This window comes from Euprymna scolopes, chromosome 36 (assembly GCF_053919585.1).
Source record: "Euprymna scolopes isolate OS-2025 chromosome 36, ASM5391958v1, whole genome shotgun sequence".
Taxonomy (NCBI): Eukaryota; Metazoa; Mollusca; class Cephalopoda; order Sepiida; family Sepiolidae; genus Euprymna; species Euprymna scolopes.
In genome coordinates this window covers 18,822,884-18,849,288 of record NC_136517.1, presented here as the reverse complement: position 1 = coordinate 18,849,288, position 26,405 = coordinate 18,822,884, and the positions used below count along the sequence as shown (strand labels likewise).

General features: G+C 36.7%; 1 protein-coding gene across 2 annotated transcripts in view; it reads left to right on the top strand.

Moving 5' to 3' along the window:
• The first annotated feature begins 1,964 nt into the window (after nucleotides 1-1,964).
• LOC145260379 (cytochrome P450 3A18-like) overlaps nucleotides 1,965-26,405 on the top strand; it is a 160,992-nt gene continuing 136,551 nt past the window's right edge. Inside the window, exons 1-2 of one of the 2 annotated variants that reach the window (XM_080118327.1) lie at nucleotides 1,965-2,178; nucleotides 24,175-24,262. In XM_080118327.1, coding sequence (XP_079974453.1) covers nucleotides 24,195-24,262 — 68 coding nt within the window. In that variant the 5' untranslated portion in view covers nucleotides 1,965-2,178; nucleotides 24,175-24,194. The remainder of the gene's footprint in view (nucleotides 2,179-24,174; nucleotides 24,263-26,405) is intronic. The other variant, XM_080118328.1, reaches the window with a different exon arrangement.

The window sequence follows — 26,405 nt, the reverse complement described above, 5'->3', positions numbered from 1 at the left end:
GGCAGGAACGACCTCAGAGTGAGACAATCTGTAGGTATTTATTTGTTTCTCTACGAAAAGCAAAATGTGACACAAGGTTGTTTCTAATGTGGGAGAAAACCAGCTCCCTAAAAAGGGACACTCTGGGAGTATGCAAAAATAAAATTGTCTTAGTATGGAAAGGTTCCCCCTCCATTGACTAAGGACGAATTAACTTGAGTGTAGTATCGGAACAGATACTACAGTCTGATCCTGACTAAGTGCCTTGAATGGTGAGTCATAAGAAATAAAGTATCCTGTCAAACCCTAGCGACCATGTGTTGTGTTTTCTTCCAATACTTATTTTGAATGCTATTCTTACCATATTTCAGCTGATGTAACCGTCGACCTTCTTCAGATATGTTTTATCGAACTCACGAATCCCTACGTCAAACTCAAGAAATCTCTACAGAATTTTGTATGAAACCCACGAGAGTAGCATACTCACGTTTCATTAGCCATAATCCGGTAGAAATCTGAAATAATTAATAATTGTATTCTTAGTATTGTCTGTAGTGAGGATTGAACCTGCAACCTCCAGAAGATTGCCATTTAGAACTGATTATTACTTAGCACTTTTATCACTTGCACCACAGGTCTAATTGCACAGCGGATACAAGTGCTAAGTAATAATCAGTTCTAAGCAATAGTCTTCTGGAGGTTGAAGGTTCAATTCTCACTACAGGCGATGCTAAAAATACAATTACAAATTACTTAAGATTTTGACTGATGAAATGGAAAAAAAAAACTACTTTGTGGGTTATATGAAGAATTCTGTTTGGAATCTTGTACAAATTCTTAAGTCTAACATAAAGATTCTCTAAAACACGATTGGAACATACGAGGTGCGTTCAATAAATTTCCAGAATTTTTTTGTATGAGCACTTTTATTGATAGTGTAGCGACTCGCCACATAAAAAGTGCTTGTACGAGCAACATTTCGGTTCTGCGTACATCCGTTGTATACAGCTACACAATTTTCGCAATCGTAAAAACTAAAACTCTGCCTCTGTGCGCCGACATAGTTGAAAGCATCTGACATCACAGGGATGTTGTGTTTTCGACCAATCACATTGCAAGGAAAGAGAATTTTAAAATATTTTCCCTAACAGCCGGTCTGTCCACGATAAAAGAGGGCAAACACGCCAAAACCAGTCAGCCAAGTCGAACCAGTATGCTGTAATCACTGACTCAGTCGGGTGTTTTCCGACGTTAAACAACCAACATCATTTCGCGCGCGTCACACGTCTCAGTTCTCCACATGGAAGTACCAAATCAGCGAGAATTAACATTTACCCTTCTTATTTCATTTTGCCTCAGTCAGAGCAAGATTTCTCTCTCTCTTTATTTTGCTTTACGCATTTAATTCAAAACCTATCAGACTAAATACAAATATATATAGAGAGTCCTAGCGATCACACAAGAAGTTACAAACATTAACCTTACTTCCAAAATATTCCTTTCCTGAACATTTTAGCTTTATCACTTTCATGCCTCTCATGCTAAATCAGCATACACGCACATAAAAATACGTCAACACAATAACATAAAAATACGTCAACACAATAACATAAAAATACGTCAACACAATAACATCATTCGCCTTTTATTTCTGTTCTTGAATAAAAGTTATTTATTGAATTTTTGAAACCGCCTTCACCTTAATGCTGTTTCTGACAACTTTTTTATTTATTTATTGTTAGGGGTTTCCCTAGTAGACACATGAAACTCTTATTCTATACGTTTCTGTGGCATTTTTCCAGTAAATGCCAACAACATCATCACGAATGATGCTCAACAAACAAAAAAACAAGCAGCGTCAGTAATAGTTCATGGTTTATGAGTTTGAATCTGTGTTTGGTTTATTCGCTGGGTGCTGATTGGTGTAAGCATTCAACTTCCCTTTCTAGCTTGTCCAATAAGAAACCATCTATCAGATGAGCTAATCATGTGATAGAAGTTGGTAAAAAAGGTTAAGGTAGGCCTCATTTCCTCTTTTCTTGGTCAGGACTCAGGACCGACTACAATTTTGCATGGTTTGAACAACCTCCAAGCTTTTCTTTTGAGGCATAGTATAATCCTCCTCCTGAGGCTTTGGCCGCGGGTTTGACGTCAGCAAGACACATAATCCAACATGGCTGACTTCAACCTATGTGTACAGTACGTATATATAAACTCTTTTCTCCTCATACAGAACTTTATCATTTTTTAACTTTATCCAAACTTATTCTATTACTAAAACTCTTCTCTTTCCCATTCTTCTTTTATTAACGCGCTAAACAAAAATGATTCAATAAAGTTGTTTTAAATGTGAAAATGAGATTTTATCCTTCTATTCTATATTCTGATTTTTATTTGCTTACTTTTCTCTGTGCAACTATGCTATGATAGCGAATTTCGAAATTTTTAATATTGAATTCAAGGCAAACCAATGGTCGCTACTTAATTGGCTAGTTCTCAATTTTAAATGCATAATACTAACTGGATTTTTAATGGAAATGATTTCTCATTTAGTAATTACAGTAATACATATATTCAATAATTGCAAAAAAAGATAAGGTAAAATAAAAATTACTAAAGAAGACATTTTTTATGGAAATTAGCGAAAATAAAATATTTGGCTAAAAAAAGCCTAAAGAGTTTCAAAGGGAAGTAAATAGCGTATAACTTTAGCCAATTTTTTAAATAAATTGTGAGTTTTGCTTTGTTTTTTTAGCATAACTGAGTTACTTCTCTTGTTATTATATCATGTCTTCCAAAAAAATATATGGTGACGGTTTTTTATGATAAAGATCGACAACTTATGTTTTTTTTTTACTAATGCAATAATATTTAATAGGATGCATAACAATTAAATGCTGAGGTAGACATACAAAAGGGCGCTGTTTTACAATCGTTCACTCTGCAGACAGAAACAACTCTCTTTTACAAAGAGATTCGTTCATTTTTTCATCTCATAATTTAGGACGCTTAATGCTAAATCCTTAGAAAACAGAAAGAATTAAATTCTTGAATAAAATAAGGATGAAACTTTTAAAGCTGTGGCGACATTTTTTTTTTTTTTACTTATAATAGCTTATAATATTAATAACACCAGCATCTAGTTTTTAACATTACAAAAAATGAAAATGCGATGATAGTTCTAGAGGAATTGTAAACGCAGTTTAAAAGTTTTTTTCTTGTTTTATTAAAGAGTTTCATTCTTTATATTTTTAAGGTTAAAGATTAATGTTTTAAAAATCTTACCATATCATTTACTTTTTGATTAAAAAAACAAAATTGTAACAGCTTCTTTTTTAAATATTTTCATCTAATAAAAATATCGTTGATTCGTTGTTTTTCTCTTAATAGTCACATGCAGACGACATTTTGTATTATTGTTATCAACTTTGTTACATAAAAAAAAAATTTGTCGCAGCTTTCTATTTTTAATGTTTTGATTTCATAAAAAATATTGCAGCATTGAGCGTCCTAAATTATGAGATGACAACAATGAAAGACTCTTTTAGTAAAAGAGAGTTATCTCCCTCTGCACAGTGAACGATTGTAAAACAGCGCCTACAAAAGTGTATGTGTGTCTGCAAATCTAGGTATGGTAATTGGGGTCATTTAGGCAGGGCAAACATTTTGGTATTCCATATGTTATTAATTTCTTGGTTCTTGTAAGGGATTTGGTTGGAACACAAACAATTTTCTTCTTTCTTTTTATTTTATTTATTTAGTCTTTTTTTTTTTCATTCCTTCGGGTTTTTTTTTTATTTGAGTCATTAACTATCATTAATGGGTAATTTATAAAAATCGCTGCTATAGAAGAACGTAAGAAAAAAAAATTTGTTTAGGCATTAAAAGTTGTGTTGTGCTGTTTTCGTTATATAATACTAAGTTAGGAATCATTTCCATTAAAAATCTAGTTAGTATTATGCATCTAAAATTAAGAAAAGCATGCTGGAGAAAGTGTGTACGTTTATGTGAAAGAAACCAAACCTAAACAAAATGGCTGTCGAATTTAGCCTGATGTTGTGCTTATCAAACAATGAAACTCGAATTTTTACTTGAAATAATTTCTCATATTTATTAATAATAATATGAATAATTATTTAACAAAAACAACATAAAATTAATGCTTAAACAGATTTTTTTCTCGTGTTCTTCTATTGTGGCAATCTTTATAAATTGCCTATTAATGTAACTTCATTCTATGTTATTATTATGTATCTATTTTTATTCATTAAAGTGGTTTTCAATTTTTATATTAATATTTATTTATATTACTTGTATTGATCAGACTATTGTTCTCATCTTATTTGTGCAATGTTTCAGTTAGATTGTCCTGTGTTTGTCTTTGTCAACCTATTTTTTTTCACAAATTCGAAACTAAAACTATAAAATAGAGACTAACTCACAGAATACGAAAATATCTATGGAGCCAGTAATTTTTTTTCCAAACAACAACCAACATGCCTTTAAACGGCCAAAAGACAATCCGATCAAAACATTGCACAAATAACCCTCAAGATGAGAACAATAGTCCAATCAATTCAAGTAATATAAACAATCAGTCCTAATCTAAAAAAATTCATAACTTTGATATTTATTTATTTTGCTGCTGGTATGCAAGAGCAAGTCCCCCTCCCCCAGGATGGGGCAGGCTGGTCCTGGGTTGGGTAAAACATACCCCTACCTTTCATATATGAACTCTTCTCTCTTTCTTAGTAACGGGACATTTATTTAATAACTAGCAGGAGAGGAGGGTGGTGCCTGTAATATCCTTCTTGTAAAAAACAAAAAAAAAACGGGCCCAAACTCTAATTAGGCACCGTTTCTTAATGTTTTGTCCGAATGAAATAAAACTTTGGTGATAACTAGTTTATTATATTCAAAACATCACATCAAAACACTTGGGTCTTTGGCCTTTTTTTTCTCCGTTATCTGTAAAATGCTCAGAAAAACAAGTGAATGTCCTCTGTTTTTTTTTTTTGGGGGGGGGGAGCCACCTTGTATTTCTTTAATAAAAGGGAGATAACCAAATGACACAGGAGTTACGGCCCCTGAGCTATCCGGGTTCTGAATAACTCTTGATTTTATCATAGTTCCAGACATGTATTTGGAGCTTTGGTAAAAACCAGAGTTATTCAGAACCCGGATGACCCAGGGGCCGTAACTCTTATGTTTATTTGGTTATCTCCCTTTTATAAACGTAATATTTACAAGAATAACATTACAATCAGGTGTTTAACTTGGTCTTCGGGCCAAGATCAAAGTGTAGTATCTGTTCTTCAGATGCTGCACTTCAATTTCTTGTTCTCTGTCAGTGGAGGAGAAATCCTTCACGACTGAGACAATTATTATTTTTGTTCCTTTTCTCCACGTTAAAAAACGACCCTGGTGTCTAACTCTGTCCCGTGGGGAGGCATTGTAAATAGGAACATTACAGTGACCAGCCGTGAGTGTCAGAATTTTGGGGGGAATTTTTGACACCCTTAACACAAAGCTGCGAATAAAATATACAAAACTAGTAATTTCTCTTTTAAAGTGGTGTGTTTAATTTCTTTATGGAATATACTTCCAAAAAAAACTATTAAAGTTTTTTGAAAAATAATAGAAATATTATTTTTTATTTATAAAAAGAAAAACAGTGTTTACAAAGTGCCTGCGTGCGCTCATGCAGCCATTTTTTCTACGTAATGAAGTCAATTGAATTTTACGAGTGTAATTTTTTTCAATTTTTTTTCATTTTAAAATCTATCAAAATTTTTCTATTGGTTCAAATTGTATGATATTTTCAGGTTAATGTGAAATTTAATGCTCTTTCCAATAAACCGAATATAATATTCTAGACAAACTGTTTTTTTAATTCACCCTCCCCATGTATTAAAATGAAAATAAATAATTTTCTCACCTAAGTTTTATATATCACAAATTGAAGATAAAAGATCAATAAATAAAATAATCTAATTATATTAAATCAAAAACTCATGTATTTCTTTAAGAGAATAAAAAAAAATGGAAAATTGGTCGAGTGGATTGCGTTTAAATGGTAAAAACTGATAGGGAAATGTGATCATTTTTTACCTACGGTGACCCATTTGAGTTTATTATTTGGGATTGTCCACTGTGATTGGCTAATTTTAATTGTGAGCTATCCGGTTACTTGGCTTTACCTGCTACTTGCATCTTTGCACCAAACAAAAAAAAAAACAAACAAAATAGTTTCAGCCAACTTAAAGAAACACCAGAAAGCAGCAATACCACTTCTTAAATGAACAGGAAGTCAAAATAAAATTCAGGATTTCCTGTTTATGGTGAAGTCAAGTGACTCCTTGTACACTGCTCTGCCTGGAAGTGAGACCCGTAAAACTGCCCATCTTTGGGGTTCGATTGTGAGCTAACGAGGAAAGAAACAAACACCTTTTTTGGAGGAATTTGAGTTCAGACTATCAAGAATGTCTAGGAATAAAAATAATTCAATTTCTAACAGTGGCACATGTTTTATTTTTGGTCACCTTAGACCAATACCCAAATTTTGGCTTAAAAGTTTAATAACTCAGAAACAGTTCATTTTCAGAGGTTTTAAACATGATTTTTGGATTCCTCACGTGGAAAACCTTGTGCATGCAAATTCTTAAGGTTCTAACTAGTCTAGAAACTGATTTACACCCAAAACGTAATTTCATAATTTCGCAAATATGCGCCTCAACACGATATACGTAAAGTACCAAAATTGGGATATTTCCAGACCCGCTTAGAGTTAAAAGCTCAAATTTCAGGATTTCCTAGTTTTTATGATACCAACATATGGTGAAAGTTTGGAAAAAATCTGAGAGGTAAGGGTGTCATGGTCTGGATGATTTGAGATGGAATTACCCCATGGGGAGGCAAGTGCATAGGAACAACAATAGAAACTGGCACATGAGCAATAAGCCATCCAAAAGTGCCGACAGGAGCTCAGCGAATACGAGGGGTGTGCAATAAGTAATGCCCTTGACCCATTTTCAGTTGTCTGATCTAGCTGAAATTTTGCATGTGCAATGATTTATATCTCTACGGGTTATGTGGCAAATTACAGCTCTGAACTAATTGTGGTTTCTGTTTTACAGGTGTTTGAACTGAGTCAGGTGTGAAATGCAGCCTGTTGAATGTTGAGCAGTGATCCGGTTTTTGTATTTGAAAGGACGCACACCACAGGAGACTTTTGATGAAATGAAAGAAACTTATGGTGATAATGCCCCATCATATGACCTTGTAAAACGCTGAATCGTGAATTCAAACATGGCCAGAAGTCTGTGGAAACAGCCCCCAGACCTGGTCGCCCCCCCCCTTCTGCCATTGATGAGGCATCTGTCCGTTAAGTTGGGGCTGCCATTTTGGAAGATCGGCGCATTACTATTCGCCAAATAGCCCAAGATGTCAAGATTAGTACAGGATCTGTGAAAACTATCATTCATGACCATTTGCATATGCATAAGGTATCTGCCAGATGGATTCCCAGGTTGCTCACACCATTCCAAAAGCGAGAACACGTTGAGTGCTCGAGAACGAATTTGGAGATGTGCCAAGAAGATGAGTCAAAGTTTTTCAAAAGACTGATTACACAGGATGAAACCTGGGTCCATCACTATGATCTAGAGACCAAAGCCCAGCCAATGCAGTGGAAGCACTTGGACTCACCACCTCCAAAGAAGGGAAGGGTACAGCCCTCCGCTGGCAAAGTCATGCTCACAGTCTCCTGGGACCAGAACGGAGTAGTGATGACAGATTTCCTGGCAAAGTGTACTACAATTACAGGAGCCTATTATGCTTCACTTTTGAGGAAATTAAGGGAAGCTATCAAAATCAAGAGGTGGGGCAAGATCAGCAAAGGTACCCTCCTCCTGCAGGACAACGCTTCGGTCCACAGCTCGCATGTCGCCAGATCAGAAGCACGGGCGTGTAGTTATGAAATCCTTCCCCATCCTCCCTACTCTCCTGACCTTGCACCCTCTGACTTTCACCTCTTCCCAACCATGAAGTTGTTTTTGAAACGAAAGCGTTTCTCAGATGATGCAGCCTTGATTTCTGAAGTCAAAAAATGGTCTCCAGAGCTGCATCAAACGACGGGAGAAATGTATAACTTTGGGTGGTTCCTATGTAGAGAAAAACTAATAACTGTGCCAAGTTTTGTTGCTCTATGGGAAGTGGGTCAGGGGCATTAGTTATTGCACGCCCTTTGTACACCAAAGACCATAAGCCTGGGTCGTCTGATGCGTTGAGCTGTGCTCTCAAGTGTTGAACCGTTCTGATTTGCATTTTGAGGGTCCTGTTGGATTGGTAGAGAGCATAAGTTGTACAGCGGTGCAAAAAGCTGCATAAAAGCAATCTATTAATCTGTAAAACTACACTGAGCAGCCAATCAAAGTGTCTGAAGTCAGAAATCCAAAGTGAGTGTTCATTATTTGCATATTGAATAAATATTACCTCAGTAATAATTTACGTTGCAAGTGAAACGGCTGCGTTTGCAAGAGATTTTTTTCAAACTCGTGACTACAAATAATAAAATGCTTATATTTTGGTGATTTTGTTTTTTCCACTGACAATGTTCCAAAGTGATTGAAAAATCGGTACTTCTGCACTTCAGTGCCCGTTTTTTCATAAGTCACGCCGGGCGAAAAAACGGAAAACGCCGGATTATAACGAGCGAGTCAAGAGACGCCAATTAGCAGACGTTAAAAACTGGAAGAAAAAAAAAAGAAAGGAAAGAGGAGTTTAACAGAAAAAGTAAGGAAAAGGCAGTTTCATTGCGTTTATTCAATCAAAAACAAATAAAAAATAAAATAATTCAAGGAAAATGAATCAATCCAGGCTGAAAATGATTTGTAAATCCACAGAAATCGTCCTTGTTTTTTGTCAGGAAAACCAACTGCTAGTAAAAAATGCAGATGCAAAAAATGTCGGCAAAAATGCATCATGAGGAAATGAAATGTTAAACTCATTTGCTGTGTTATTGCTTTTTCTGTCCAAAAACCTAATTTCTTGTGCCATCCAGAAAAAATCATTTTGTTTTGTTGATTAAATATAATCCTCATTCCACGGAATTTCTATGGGTTCTGCTATTTAAAAAATTAAAAAATGTGAAATAAAAAAGGATGGGGAACTAAAGTTCGAAAGCAAAATAAAAATTTACTAGGTTCTTATTTAGAATTTAAACTAAAAAACTACAGAAAAATCTTTGTACGTACTCATGACAAAACAAAAATGTCATATTCCCAAAATCATGTAAATTGATTAAATGGTTCTATTTTTATAAAGAAAATAATTGTTTAATGATTTAAAGTGATTGCTGTAAAATTGTTAGCATTACAAGACTAATATCGTAAGTTTGAATTATTGTGGACTTGTCCCCCAACCCCACCCCAACCACAGTGTCACTCAGACGTAAGGGGATTATTGTTTGGAACCTAATCCATAGACATATTGTCTAGAGACCCTTGGCTTGAGAAGTGCCACAGCTTTGTACCCTTCTCTTACTGAACCCCCCCCCTCGTCCTCTAACCTGAACCCGCTGGACTACTTCGTTTGATCATACTTCAAGAACATCGCCAATATGACCTCCCACAGCACCAAAGTCAGCCTGATCACTACCATCTGCCAAACTCCTACCAGCACTTTTTGGAAAAGGCATGCTCTCAATTCCAGGTTCGTATCGAGGCGATGATTGAGTCTGAAAATGCTACAATGTATAGATGTCAGCTCTACTGCATAATCAAGTTACGTGAATTTTTGTTTTTTTCAATAAGTTTTAAAATAAAGCTGTATTTTATCGTTCCACCCTGTAGTTAAAGGGTCTATTCAACATGAAAATATGAGCCATTGCAGCAGGAACTGTTGCATATGGGGCATATTTTTGTCAAAGAACCATGAACTACATAATGGAATAAAGAAGTTGCATTAACCACTATTATATATTTTAGTTACGTGGTTTCATTGGAAATTATTTTGGGATTGTTGCCATCCATTATGATGTACTAATTCAGCTCTGTTGCATATGAAAGATTTAAGCAGCTGTTGTGATTCGGTGGCCAAAATTGGCATAATCATTGGAACAGTGCAATTCTACATTAGACCAAAGCGCCATTGCTTACGAGACATTTTGACTGGTCAGCTTATTTTACATTAAAGCAGAAATTTTTGTTATTTTCAGAATATTTCAGCTGATGTAAACTTTGACCTTCTTCAGGCATATTTTGTCAAACTGGAAAATGTTTCTGTTAAACTCTGGAATCTGACCAAGGCCAGAGGAATAGATGGCCGAAACGTTGTGAAACAACATCTAAGAAAGATGAGGGTACCTATTTACAATGCCTCCCCACGGAACAGATTTAGACACCAGGGTCGTTTTTTAACGTGGAGAAAAGGAACAAAAATAAAAATTATCTCAGTCGTGAAGGATTTCTTCTCCACTGACAGAGAACAAGAAATTGAAGTGCAGCATCTGAAGAACAGGTACTACACTTTGATGTATTTATTTGCTCCCCCACTGAGCAAATTAGGCACAAGGCCGATTTTTAAAGTGAGGAGTGAAGGGGAAATGGGGACCAACTCCCCGGGGAGTAGGGGAGTTGGATAGTGACAATTGGTATGAAGGGTTGCCCCTACATTGACCAAGGTCTTATATGTGTGGGGCGACCCCACATATGGTCTTTGCTTTGCAGTATCTGCCGGAACAGATACTACACTTTGATCTTGTCCCAAAGGCCAAGTTTGATAAGATGAGGGTAATAGTCCGCAATAAATAAATTAATATAAATAATACTCATCAATTAAATAATATATATACCATTCGGTATGGACCTGACCATGGAAGATCAGATAATAAAATTAATGTGGATTTAGAAGGACAAAAAATCCAACCTTGATCGCCTGTGGCGCAGTGGATAGATGTTGAATCTCTACGGTTCCAGGTGAGAATTGTATGAAGATAGCGGTTTCAATCCTACCCAAAGCCGGCCAGAGGCTTACTTGACCAAAACGTGGTGAGACAACTAACATTTTTAATTAAACAAGTGAAGCATGCCTGAGTGCAGTGAACGAGACATAAAATAAAATGATTAAGTTCAAACCCCCCCCCCCCCATTTAGTCTCAAAAGTTCCTAGGGAATTTCAAATCCTGGTGAAAATGAACAAACGGTGCAGTTTTAGGCCTTAACATATGTAATTTTGAGTTTTGCACCATGTAAAAAAAGAATCACATGGTATCAGTTTAAAAAAACTTTCAAAAGTATGGTAACTTCGATAAACATATCATTGCAAAACTGCTGATTCACAGATTAGGGCTTCCATAATTAAAAAAAAAAAAAAAGTTTAAAGTAATTTTATTCTTTTCTTAAAAATTTACTTTTTTATATATATTATTTAGTTGAAGTAAATTGACATTTCCTTTGAAACTTTACACAACAAAAAAACAAAGTCTTCAATTAAGATTTTACTTTTATCTTACCCATAATGGAAAATTTTTTTTTTTTTTTTTAAGAAAAAATATATTAACTTATTTTTAATATTCAAATTGTGATAGTTCAGCCATTTAAAAAAAAAAAAAATTTTTATGGAGCAGATAAAGTGCAAGAAAAACGTTTCTCTAATAAATAATTCTTAATTGAAAAAGCATAAGATTTCAAATTCGATTTGAAAAATTAAAAACCCTGGATAAATGGAAAAATTAATAAATTCTTAGTTCTTCAAACTTTAAAATTTTAATGTTATGCATTTCATTATAAAAAAAAAAAAAATCAGCATTTGTGCACAAAAACATTTATGCACTGGTTTTGAAAAATTTTAATGTTTGATTATAAAAAAAAAAAAATTGGTTTTGAAAAATAAATCTAAAACTCTGAATTTGCTTTCCACAAGGTCAGTCTCAAATTTTTGCCATTTCTTGCAAATTTTTCATGTTGGAATGAAGTCCAGAATATTTTTTATTTATTTTTTATTTTCATTTATTTTTTTTTTGAACTACAAAAAGTTTAATTTAGTGCTCTGGAGGCTTCCTGTTATTTTATCTCTCTTCATTGATCACTTAAATATTAGGTTGAGAAGAAAGTTCTTGCGGAATTTTTAATTTTGATTTCAAATGACATTTTCAAACAAGTTTTCATTGTAACACCTTTTACTTTTAGTTTTTCGCTCTATCTAATTATTTAAATTACAATCATTTTTAAAACGATTGTCTTTACAGAATGTTAAATACAAGATGGGGGAGGGAAAATTCGCACAATTTTCTCATTTCAATTCAAGCTAGGCTGAAAAGCTGTTGAAATAGCCCGCGATATCAACAAAGCCATTACTGAAAGCAAAGCACAATGGTGGTTTAAAAAATTTGTGGCAGTGACAAGTCTTGAAGACGAGTGTAGTGTTCGGCCATCGAATGTTGACAAAGAAATGATAAATTAAGAATCTTAGTTAAACTTAGACGTTACGTTAAAACTAGGCATAACGTATACGCATATTCCATGCACAAAGCTTTTTCTTAGAAGTGCACGTCTGTAGAACTCTGTTCCATTTGCATGTTTCCACCTGACTACAATCTGGATGTCTTCAAGTCCAATATAAACAAATTCCTGATGAACCGTCCCATTAAGTAAGACACTTTATAAAATCTCCAATACTAACGTATGTTGCGGACCAGGATATAAATACCCTAACTTGCTACAAAAGAAAATAATGAAACGAATGGAATGAAGGAAACAAAACTCAGTTGCTGGATAAAATAAACGTTGTTTATTTTCTGTCAAAATTAAATGGTTTAGGTGTAACATGTGTCCATTCAGGTGTTGACGACTACATGCGTGGAAAAGAAAGGAATGAAGTTGAGGATGAGAAATAGCCGTCCCGCATGTAGAAAGGGAAATAGAAAGGGAGTGTTAACCTCAGCAAAACTGTGTGTTCATGATAGCAGTTGTCCACGTTTAAAAGTCTTCAAGCCAAGAGCTATTGACGCCGAACTTGCCTGGTTGACGAACACAGGCAAAAAGGGAAGAAAGAGGTAAGTTGAATGGTGTTGTTGACTTTTATATTGGGGTGAGTGTTCTGACAGCGCATGTTTAGAATTCCTTTCAGGGGAAGTGACATTTCCCGTGTGGGCGCATATGTGTGCGTACATGTGTGTACGTTAGCGTGTGTGTGTGTGTATGCACGTGAATGTGAGTGTATATATGTAAACGTGAATATAAGTACGTGTGTGTGCATATGTGCGTGCGTACATGTGGGGGTGTATATGTGAGGGAAAACATGTTCGAACAAGACTCCCCCTCCTGGGGAGAAAAAAAATATATATATACAAGAGAAACGTATTTCGTTTTTGTTTTTTATATATATATTTTTTTCTTTTCTTTTTTTTTAATAAGTTATGTATTGTTTGAAATGTTTTTGCCAATGAACTTTTCACCTGTTTTTGTTGTTGTTTGTGGTGTGTTGTTTTTTGTAATTTCTTTGTCCGTTTCTGAATGTGTATGTTCTTGTATTGGAGTAGGAGAAACGTGTAATTGTTCGTCTATGAATGCAGGTTTAAGTCTGTCTATTGCAATAGTGTCTTTTTTTTTCTCTTTTTAATATGGTAAAGTACTTTTTACTTCTGGCGATAACTAAATAAGGTCTGGAATAATTTGGACATAGTGGTTTTTTACTGCATCGATTCTGATAAAAACGTATTTACAGGTGTGAATATCGCCTGGAATGAAAATGCTTGTCTGGCTTTTTGGTTGGAGTGAATTTTAATCGTGACTTTTTATGTTTTAAGTCCATCACAAAAGTTGTTGTTGGGGAAATGTCTGTATTGTTTTTGCAGAATTGTCCTGGTAAAATCAGTGTATCCGAAAACTAATTCCGCAAGTGTGCTCTGTAAATCTTCCTTCACTGTGTTGCGAATTGCTATGAGAATGAGTGGCAAGTTGTCTGACCAGTCCGATTTGTTTTCGTTCATAGCCAAAGATGCTTTTCATTGTCTATGAAATCGTTCCACCATACCGTGTGCGCAAGGGTGGTAGGCAGTAGTCTTAATGTGCTTTGTTCCCAACAAATGGTTGAATTCAGCGAAAAGAGTTGATTGAAACTGTGAGCCCCTGTCCGTTGTGATTATGGAGGGCACTCCGAAAATCACTATCCAATCTTGTAAAATTGCTCTGTCTATTGTTGCGGCTGATATGTCTTTCACTGGTATTGTTGTCAGCCATCTGCTGAATCTATCGACTATAGTAAGGATGTGGGTATGTCCTTTTGAAATGGGCAAGGGTCCAACCAAGTCGATATGAACATGAGTAAACCTAGCATCCGGTAAACAAAGTTCCTGACGGTGATTTTGTGTGCCTGTGAACTTTGTTTTTTTGGCAAGGAATGCAAGTTTTGGTCCAACTACGGATGTCCGTATTCATATTTGGCTAAACAAAACGTTCCCCTATTAATTTCACGGTGGCACGTTTTCCTGGGTGGGACAAATTGTGGAAGTGCTAGAAAACTTGTCGTCTGAGTCTGGGTGAAATATAAGGGCGAGGGTGTTTTTGTGAAACATCGCAATAGAAATTTGTTGTTCCGAATGGTATCGGCATTTCTTTCAGCTTCAGTGAAGTTTTGTCCATTATAGCTGGGAGCGTGGTATCGGTTAATTGCTCTTGTGCTATCAATTCCATACTTAGTGGAGTGGAATTTAAAGAAGCAATTGTTGCGCGAGATAAAGCGTCAGCTACAATGTTTTCTTGTCCTTTTACGTACCGTATATGTGTAGAATATTGGACTATAAAGTCCAGATATCGAATTTCTTGTAGACCATATTTGTCGACATGTGTGTGTAGAGCAAATGTTAGAGGTTTATGGTCCGTATAAATGGAAAATTTTCTGCCTTCAAGGAGATGTTTAAAGTGCTTAATTGCAAGGTAAATTGTAAGTAACTCTCTCGAGAAAGTGCTATATTTAGTCTGCGCTTTGTTTAACTTGGCAGAGAAAAATGAAATAGGGGTCATTTTTTGTCAGAAATTTGGTGAATGACAGCTCCTACTACTATTTCCGATGCGTCCGTCATAAGTGTAAGTTCCGTTGTATCGCTATCTTGGATATACGTAAGTTTGGTGAAGTTTGCCAAAGTAGTTTTTGATTGTTCGAAGGCCTGTAGTGCAGGTCCTTTCAAAACTAACTGTTGATTTTTGGTTCGTTTTTTTAACAAATTCATTAAAGGTGCAAGTAACATGGAACAGTTAGGCAAAAAACGTCGGTAATCGTTAATTATGCCTACAAAATGGCATACTTGTCTGACAGATGTCGGCAGACGGAAATTTGAAATGGCACTTACTTTTTCCGGCAAAGGGGAGATTCCATCCTTGTCAATTAAATGACCGAGAAATTGAACTTCCTGGTGGCCAAAAGCACATTTATCAGTGTTTAGTTTAAGATCGAAATGTGACAGTCTTTTGAAAGTTTGTTCCAGGTGTAGCCGGTGTTCTTCGAGGTTTCTGCTGGCGATTAAAACGTCGTCCACATATGCGAATATGAACGGCAGACCTCTGAAAACTTCATCAATCAAACGCTGGAAAGTTTGATAGGCGTTTCTAAGCCTGAAAGGCATCCTTAGGAACTCGTAAAGGCCAAATGGTGTGGTCAGTGCAGTTTTATGAATGTCTTCTTCTGCGACTGGAATTTGAAAATATGCCTTTATGAGGTCCAGTTTGGAGAAAATTGTGGCGCCTTGGAGTCCATTGGCGAAGTCATAGATATGGGGAATAGGATATCTATCTGGAACTGTTTTCGCGTTTAAGCATCTAAAATCTCCGCACAGGCGCCATGTGGTTTTGTCAGCTTTCTGTACCATGTGGAGTGGTGATGACCAAGCACTTTTTCGAGGGCCGTATTATTCCCATGTGGAGTAAGTTTTGAAACTCGGATTTTGCCAGTTTGTATTTATCCGGTTTCAAGCGTCTGGGGGTTGAATAGACGAGTGAGGAAATTTTTAGAGTAACTGGGGGACGTGTAAATCTTCGGGTAGGGCAGTGCTGATTCCGGTGGTTAAAAATTTCGAGTTAGTTCCTCTCACCAAAATCTTTGTTTTGTTGTCTGTCAATGTGTGATGAGTCATGTTGACAGACAGGTTGAAATGGGCTAAAAAGTCCGCCCCCAAAATTGGAGTGGTCACGTTGGCTATGGTGAGATTCCATAAAAAATTCCTTCGCATTCCAAGGTTTAAATTTAAAGTTTTTTCGCCAAAAGTGGGTATTTTTGTACTGTTGGCGGCTTGTAGGTTGAAAATTGAGTCCCTGTTGGGTGGCCATGCGGTGTCGGTATGACACTGATTTCCGCTCCAATGTCTATTAAAAAGTTATATCCGTGAATTTTGTCACGGATATAAAACAGACGACCTTCTTTTTGTGCTGGAAGGTTCGTTTCCCTGTGCTTGTTTTTTGAACGCGCAGGATGTAGTGCATTTCTTCGCGCCGACGCCGAATCTCCTGTGGTAGAAACAAACATCTTGTCTATGTCGTGATGTGGATCAGTTCCTGCTTAAACTTCTTCGCCTGTAACTTTGCCGTGTGTCATGGTAGTTTCTGGGATAATGTTGACGCGTTTGAAGTGCGTCGGCTAGCGGCTTTGAAAGCTTTTCAATGGCAGACTTTAATTCTGCTAATTCCTCGTCTCAGTTTTGGTCAGATTGCCAAATGTTTAATGCCATGGTTCCGTTGTAGGAGTCCGTCTGTTGAAGTTCCATTTTTGTTTTTTGTTGAAATCTTTATATTTCAATTTCTTGTGCGCGGTTTGAAAATGTTCTTCCTCATGGTCGACAAGTTTGTTATTTTTAGGGAAAAATTATTTTTCGTGCGTGCCGTGGATTTGTGTGGGAGAGTTTAGTTTACCACATGTTTCCGTTCAAACTCATTCATTTCATTTTAAAATAACGAGGTCACCATCGTTTGTTGTGGACAAGGATATAAATACCCTAACTTGCTACAAAAGAAAATAATGAAACGAATGGAATGAAGGAAACAAAAATCAATTGCTGGATAAAATAAACATGTTGTTTATTTTCTGTCAAAATTAAATGGTTTAGGTGTAACATGTGTTCATTCAGGTGTTGACGACTACATGCGTGGAAAAGAAAGGAATGAAGTTGAAGACAAGAAATAGCCGTCCCGCATGTAGAAAGGGAAATAGAAAGGGAGTGTTAACCTCAGCAAAACTGTGTGTTCATGATAGTAGTTGTCCATGTGGAAAAGTCTTCAAGCCAAGAGCTATGGACGCCGAACTTGCCTGGTTCACGAACCCAGGTAAAAAGGGAAGAAAGAGGTAATTTGATTGGTGTCGTTGACTTTTATATCGGGGTGAGTGTTCTGACTGCGCATGTTTAGAATTCCTTTCAGGGGAAGTGACGTTTCCCATGTGTGCGTACATGTGCGTGTATGTATGCATACATGTGTGTACGTTAGCGTGTGTGTGTGTGTATGCACGTGAATGTGAGTGTATATACGTAAACGTGAATATAAGTACGTGTCTGTGCGTGTGTACATGTGGGTGTGTATATGTGAGGGAAAACATGTTCGAACACGTACTGTACACGCAATAACCCTTATCCCTGAGTGGCTTCCGGGCCTTGAAGTGGCTTCCAGGCCTTGATAAGTGGTGACATCAATGTAAAAAAAAAAAAAGAATACAATTTCCAGTCACTTTATTGGAAAGATAAAAATCTTGATAAATGGGTTCCTTATGAATTGGACGACCATAAATGCTGTTCTGAAATCCTCTTCCTTTCTTTACGCAACAAGAATGGCCCGTTTCTCGACCTGGTTGTGACTCGAGATGAAAAGTGGGTTCTTTACGACAACCAATGACACTCAGCTCGGTGATTAGATGCCAACGAAGCTCTACAACACTTACCAAAAGCCAGGTGTATTCCAATTCCTGCTGTAGCTGTTCATTTGAACCTGTAATCATAAAAATTGGTCAGATGTATAACAATAACATACTGAATTTTCATTCAGAACGGGTGCAGATGTAAAATTATTCTGAGAGCTTGTTGATAATCTGTGGCTGGTTTAAAAGGTTCAAAGTATGTACAACGGTTCTGGGATATTCGTCTATTCAGTGGGTTTTATTCAAAAGACCGTTTTCAAATGTGAAGTTGCCTTCCAGTTAGTGTCAGGTATTCAGGATAGAAATATGGATTATTTTGTCATATTCTTTTTGTAGCTATCCCATTCATAAATTAGTTGTAAAATGTTTTTAATTATGAGATATTATACTCCGGTTTCTAGATAATGTCCGGTCATCAGGAGAGAATGCATACTGTTTCATACTGCAACCTCCAATGATTATATCTAGGGCTGACAATAGAATATTCTTTTCATTGTTTTGACTCAAGTATATATCCAACACAGTTAATCAACCGAGAACCACATCGTCTATATATATAAAGCACCTATTTACTATGCCTCCCCACGGGACAGAGTTAGACACCAGGGTCGTTTTTTAACGTGGAGAAAAGGTACAAAAATAAAAAATTGTCTCAGTCGTGAAGGATTTCTCCTCCACCGAAAGAGAACAAGAAATGGAAGTGCAGCATCTGAAGAACAGATACTACACTTTGATCTTGAGCAAAAGGACAAACCCTCGTGTGTGTGTTTGTCTGTGTGTACAACCCCCTTATGATCAAAGGAATATAAAATGTCCATAGTGTGTGTACACCTCTCCTGGTCAAGAAATATTAATGCCCATTGTAGGATACTTCTGTCAAAGCAGACATTTATTTTTTTTATTTATTTGCTTCCCCACTGAGCAAATTAGGCAGGAGGCCGTTTTTTAATGTGGAGATAGGGGGAAGGGGGGGGGAGGGGATCCAGCTCCCGAGAGGAGGGAAGTGGGAGCTGGATTAGAAACTGTTGGTATGAAAGGTTGCCCCTTCAGTGACCAAGGTCAGATATATGGGGTTACCCACACATATGGTCTTTGCTAGTCATAGCTTTGCAGTATCTGCCAGAACAGATACTACACTTTGAGATATTAAATCTTTTATTCATGTTAAAAAAAATACAGTCAAAATTAACGATGAACAAAAAACTTAGGCACATGGCCAACTCAAAAGGGGGGATTTTGGGGGTCGTTGGTCATCCTTGTCACTCCAGAACTAAACAAAGTCAAAAGTTTCTCCCAGCTAGTATCTTCTTTCACCATAATACCGCATTCACCCTTTCATATTGGGGGACGTCCTAGTTACTCCCAATTTTTAAAACATTTTTTATTGACGTGTAAAAACAAAAAAGATAACAATAAAATGGTACAATAATTCATTTGTGTCGAGGGCGGGGGAAGAAAAAACAAAAGGTGATTAGTAGGACCCTCCCAACCCCGTCTAGTTGATAGACTGCCCGTTCCACTAGGTTTGTAAAAGGAACCTCGCTTCTGCAGGTCAGTCTCTAGGTGGGGATGCCCTCTAGATGGGGGTGAATGGAGAAAAGAAAATTTTTGTGGGTAAGGGATGGAGGTTAGTTTGTATTTCTTTTTCTCCAAGATGGGTAAAATTTAGAGGAAGGGGTGAAAACAAAAATTGCAGGTAAGAGGGGATGGGGATCTTGGAGGCTTCCTAATCGGGGAGGGATGGAACACACACTCAGCTAGCTGAGAGACTACTTGTTTAATTTAACTTTACAGAACTGCGCGTTCCACACCTAGGCGGGGAACACGTATTCAAATTTGGCTCCTCTTCGTACACACAGACTTGCCACATGTATCCATCTTCTGTCAAATGCCGCGCGATGCAGCCTTCTTCTATCACATCTGATCTTCACCCGTAGTTGGTGTTTAAAGAACGCGATCAGATCTTGATCAGAAAAAGACAACACCCCCGGCAACCTTGCAGACGCGACGTCCAAATCACCATTCTCGCCACGGCCAGGATCGTAACGTAGACCATTTGTCTTTCCCGGTCCCACGGCGGCCTCACGTTGTCCACGACATTGGATACAGTAATTGGGCGAGGATGCTCAGGATCGATGCAAGCCGTCACTCTGCTGACATACGACCAGTACTGGCGGAGTTCGCGGCAATCGAAGAAAGCGTGATCCGTAGTTTCTACGGCCGTTGTTCCACAACGGGGACAATCAGGCGACTCCAAAAACCCGGAACTGCATTGTATGTTGTTAAGTGGAAGTGCATTTCGGGCCAATCGCCAGGTCAGAGAGAACTCCAAATTGTTCAGATGACTCGAACCTGGCGCTCAGCTCCACGCGGAGCGAATCTCACTCTGCTGCCACCCCAAACGCGCGCATAGCGGGTCGTCAGCGGCCCCCTTCACTAGATCCCTGTGGATTTCCCTACGGGTAGCAGTCACAAGGTCACTGGACCTTGGTAGTCGTTTTAGCGCGGCTCGGCACTCTTTCATGTAGGCAGATTCTCCCCGCGGCCTGCGACGGCTCTCGATGGAAGGGTCGAGAACGAGGTCGGGGAAGGCGGCAGTAACCACGGGGTGCCACGGTTGGTCATCCTGCATATAGTGGCTCAGGAAGGCCAGCCTCTCAGCATCTCGATGACACTTCAAGTCCGGCATTCCCAAGCCTCCCTCACACGGACGTTGAATACAGACCTGTCTACTCACCCAGTGTCTTCCTCTGTCCCAAAGGAGCGAGGACAAGAGTTCGACAAGAGCTTTTAGGTGTTGTGCAGGCAGGGGAAGTACGGCCAGTCGGTAAAGGATGAGAGGAAAGACGTAAGTGGCACACGCCTCAGCTCTACCCTTTAAGGAAAGTTTCCTAGGAAGCCACGAATTGACTGCAGCCTCCACCTTTGACCGTACCTCCAACCAATTCTTGTCAAGCTGGAGACCCGGTCCGAACCATACGCCGAGGATCCGGACCGGGCCATCTGTCCAGCTGAAGGGCGCAGGGAGGTTTGCGTTGTCACTCCATGCGCCCAACCGTAGTCCTACCGACTTGTTGCGGTTTATCTTGGCCCCCGTGATTCTTTCGTAGTGTGTGAGTGCCTCCGACGCGACCTCAATGTCTCTGAAGCCCGACACGAAGATCGTGACATCATCGGTGAACGCGGATACCTTGGCATTGATCTTGTCGCCCGGGCCTCAGACATTTATTTAAATATTTATTTAAGAAGAAAAATCACAAATTTTACAGAATTTTAGGGTTAAAATTATATAAAACAGGCAACTAATTCTTTTTAAATGTGGCATGAGGCCAAAAAGGGTGTGGGGGGGAAGATGGGTGTCGGGGGTCGTCCACTTGTCTATTCCCTATCACTAGTTGCAATCACCACAATACCGCATTCACTCTAGGAGTTGGATCTACTTAAAGCCCCAGATGACAATATGTACAATTTTTTTTTTTTTTTTTTTTCTTACAATGAAATAATGACAAAATGGAAATTGTGATGTGTATGATATATGCGGATGATGGGCGGGGATAATGAGAGCCTTAAAAACACCCCCCCCCCCCAAAAAAAATAACAGTAATAAAAAATAAATGACCAAATAAAACGTTATGCGTAACTTCTACATATAGTATTGTTCACATCACATATATATATCGATTGAGTTATGGTTATTAGCATATAACATTAAATTAAATCATTTAAATAATTTACTCGCTTATATTACTTATTCGACATAATAGCCTCGTTAATACTGTACTACTTAAAAATATAATTTAAAATGTAATTATTTAGTTTATTTTCATTTCAATTTATATTTTATTTAACTTAAATTTACTTATTATTATCGTAAATCTGAAACCTTCTAATTTTCAAACGAGAAAACCAAGGGGAATAACTGTGATAGTTTAATTCTTTGAGCACGTTATTAAATATTTTCTATAATAGATTTGTTTTAATTTCGAAATATTCTTCTAAGTTGAATTATTATTTTTATTTTTAATTCGGAGGTAATTTTTTTTTTTCGCTTATTCTTAATTTTTAAGTAACCTTTTGGTACTCATGCAGAGAGTGAACTCCGAGTCCACCCGGCTTTCTCCAGAACATGACGCCAACAGCCGGAGTAAACCGAGCGTCGCTGAGGAAATTAAGCCGAGCGTCGCCGATGAAAGCATAACAAGAAAAGAAAACCTACCTTAAATTTTAAATTTTATTAACTGTAAAGAAAAATTTTATATTTTTTGTCTTTTTTTTTTTTTTTTTTGCTATATATATATTTGGTACTCATGCAGAGAGTGACCCGTGCTGAAATAATGTTATTATTTAAAAAGCCATTCTTAATATGGGGAGGGGAGGGTGTTTTGTATCTATTCTGTACATTAACCTTACAATTGAATAAAAGAAACATATAAAACTTTAATTAAATGTGGACATACGATTAAAAAAATAGCGCGGATCACTCTCTGCATAGCACCATATATTTTTCAGATAAATAATGTTAAAAATTTGTTGGTCAATGTCAAGTTTCTTTCCAAATCCTCAAAAAACTTTAAAATGACGACTTTTATAGGTTTTCGGTGTTGTTTTTTTTTTTTTTGTGGTCACTACTTATCAAAGCCCAGAAGCCACTCGGGGATAAGGGTTATTGCTTGTACAGTATGTTAATGTTGAGATTGGATAAAGTGTCTACTTAAGGGGGCGGTTCATCAGGAATTTGTTTATGTTGGACTTGAAGACATCCAAGTTGTAGTCAGGTGGGAAACAGGCAGACGGAACAGAGTTCCACAAGCATGCACTTCTAAGAAAGAAGCTTTGTTCATGGAATCTACGTTTTGGTTTTGGCACAGATAAAGAGTGGGGAAAATTTTTGACAGTGGTTTCAGCTAGATGGGTGTTTTTCGTGAAAGATCGGCGAGGGGAGACCAGGGATTGGAGCTCAGACGAGCATCTGCCATGGAAGTAATGATAAAACAAAGGCTCGCAACGTCTCTGTGGTGCTGAAAATGAATATCATATTTAAATTTGGTTGTTGGTTGGTTGGTTGTTTTTGTTTTACAGCATATCAACCCTTTTCAGGTTATTTAATGCCGAATCCAAAGATTTTGAAGAAAATTTTTTAATAGAATATACTTGTTGTTTTCAAGTCGGTTTCTATTCAACCCATAATTTAGACCCTAACAGGTACTACCACTCCGGATCAGAGTGAACCTGGGAGCAATGGCAATTAAAGGGTGGCTCCACACTCCCCAAAGCCTGCAAGCTGGTGCCTCACCACTGGATATAGTTTAAGGTCATATCCAGGACCGGGAAGTAGGGGAAGAAAAAGAGGGGAGGAGGGGGTTGTTGTTTTTGTTTTTGGTTTTGTAGAACATAATTAAGTTTTACAAAAGAGAATAGAAAAACAAAAAAGGAACATCAATGTAGGTGCATTTCGTCTCAGGAAACCAATAGACAGCCTGATCTGGTAGCACCAGTTTAAATTTGGGGCATGATATGAAGAAATTACTTTTTCAAAAAGTGGGGGATCATTAAAATTAGCACCCACTTTCTAGCCACCTAATAATTTCTTCATATCATAAAACGAATTTAACTGTGATTTTCGTTTTTAGCACCCCCAAAAACCGGCGCTGCTTTTTTTTCTTTTTTTTAACTAAAAGATTCGTTCATTTTTTTATAAGTTAGGACGCTAATAATGCCGTCAGTAAGCTTACATGAGCGTTTTTTTTTTAAGTGGGTATTCAATTATAGAACTTGTATAGTTTTTAACAGGTGCTTCTGTAGTTGAATTAACCGTTTTTCCATAAGTAACGTGCCGACATTAACCATTAAACCATTAAAACAGAATTGTTTAATATTTCACAGAAATTCTGTTTATATTAGGGGGCTCCACAGCCCCCTAATGTAAACAGGATTTTTGTGAAATTTTTAACTGCTGAAGCACCTGTTAACAACTATACAAGTTGTATAATGAAAAAAAGAAAAAAAGTATGTTTTTGTAAACTTACTGACAGCATAATTAGCGTCCTAAATTATGAGATGAAAAAATGAACGAATCTTAGTAAAAAAAAACAAAAACAGCGCTGGTTTTCAGAGATGGTGAAAACGAATATCAGTTAAATTTGTTTTGATATGAAGAAATTACTACATGGCCAGAAGGTGGGTGTTCATTTTATGTTAAATTTATAAAGGAAAGTGATCCCCCACTTTTTGAAAAAAAAATTCTTCATGTCATGAAAACTACTAATCTGCCCCACATTTAAATGTGATATTCGTTTTCAGCATCACCGAAAACCTTAAAAATGTTTTTTGAGGAGTTGGAAAGAAACTTGACATCGACCAATTTTTTTGTTCGAGAAAAGGTTCAAAGGTAAGTCAAATAAACACTTTTTTTTTTGTAAAGTTTTTTTTTTTTTTCCAAGAAAAATTGAAAAAAAATTATCTTTGTTTTTTGGGGTGTTATTTTTATTTTTTTATTTTCCTCAAGGAAAAATCTGAAAACTAGAAAAATTGAAACAAAACTGGGTGGGATAGATTTTTTTTTCTTTTTTTTTTTTTCATATTAAAGCACAATTTTTTTGAAAATATTTTTACTTGTTTACCGTAGTTTTATAAAAGATAAAACTGATTTTTCTAAGTGTTTGTTTTTTACCTAGCTGGTTAAGTTTTTAGTAATTTAACTCATTTTAAAGTGTTTATTTAGTTAAAAAAAACAAAACAAAAAAAACAAGTGTCGAGTGTTACACGAGAACAAGAAAAATGTTCGACATGAGAGGATCACATCTTGGGAGTATCGATAATCGCTCAAAAATAGAAAATTAAAGAAAATATTGAGGGAGGTATAGTTTTAAAAAGAGGCCCCCCCTCCCCTCTAAAAGAAAATAAATTTTAATATTTTTAAAATATAATTTCGGGAGGAGGACTTTATTAAAAATTATACCCCCCTCCTACAAAAAACAACAAAATGAAATTTAAAAAATTCTTGAATAATAGGAGTAGAGTTTTCAATAATGTTGATAATTATTTATGCCTGAAAGTATCCTGTACCTCTATAAGGCCACCATTCGCCCATGTATGGAGTACTGTTGTCACATTTGGACTGGTGCATCTGCTGCTTGTTTCTCACTCCTGGACAGGGTTCAAAAGAGAGTCGCCAATCTGATAGGTCCTACCTCTGTCCCATCGACGAAATGTTGTATCCCTCTGCCTGTTCTACAAATACTTTGATAGTGAATGCTCTGACAAACTGCAAGCACTTGTACCTCCTCGATGTGACTACCCCCGACAAACCCAACAAGCAACTAAGTCCCACCCCTTTACAGTAGGATCCCTAGGTGTAAAAAAGCCTGTTACTCTAATAGTTTCTTCTTCAGAACTGCAAGTCTTTGGAACTCCCTTCCGGAATTCTGTTTTCCCAACTGTACTGATATGCAGAATTTCAAGTGTAATGTGAACAAACATCTTTCTACTCATCTCCCTTCATAACGCCCCCGCAAATCATGTTCCCGATAGTAGCCCCCTACTTCAAAGTGGCACTGTGCCTTGTCTGGGGTGAAAATTGAATAAAAAATAAAATAAATTTCTTTATTGATTACTTTTTTTTTTTCTTAATGATCTAAGTATTTTGAAGTAAAACTAAAAATGATTATATGAGATTTTCAACAAACATCCCCTCTCTCTCTCTCTCTCTCTCTCTCTCTCCTGACAAAAAAATGTTTTGCTTTTTATTGATAGTTAATTATTGATTTATATTTCTAGTATTCAAGCATTACATTTTATTTATAACTAACCTGTTGCCTAATTTTCTTCAGCAGAAAAGAATGTTCTCCAGAACAACCATTTTGGAAACTAACAATCTTCAAACGGATATAAGTATGACCCTTTATTGTTTTTGTCATTATAATTGAATAGAATTTGTTTTTGAATGCATTAACTTGTTTTTTTATTACTTTCGTCCCCAAAACGGAAGGTTGTTCTGCTACAAAAGATTGTTCTTTTTTATAAACAAAAAAAGTGTTAGATATAACTAACTCAAGAAAATCTCTAACACAAGATGCAACTGCCGTCATCTGACAGCGTCTTTCTTGACCAACAATGGCACTGCATTTATTATTCATGAGTTCAAGAAATTTGTGGATAGTTGGAACATGCATCTGCAGTTGCCGAGTAGGAATGGAATCCCGAACAAAACCACAGAACCATCAAAACCATTGTATCCAGGAAGGGCTGTATGAGGTGGTCTACATCACCCCCAAAGATGACGTTTAAGATGCTTTTATATCAAGAATACGGTTCTAAACGTTGTTGTTCAAAAAGTTAAACATTTTCTGCCAAATTTGGGGTTTCTCAATGCGTTAAAGACATTGTTGATAAACAGTAAACAATTTATGTAAGTTATGAAAAGAAGTAGTAGTAGCAACTAAAAATGGCGGTTAATCGAGCACAAAAAAAGTTTTTTTAAAAATTCCACACTTGGAGAATTAAAGATTGAATTAAATATCTTGTTTGGGTAT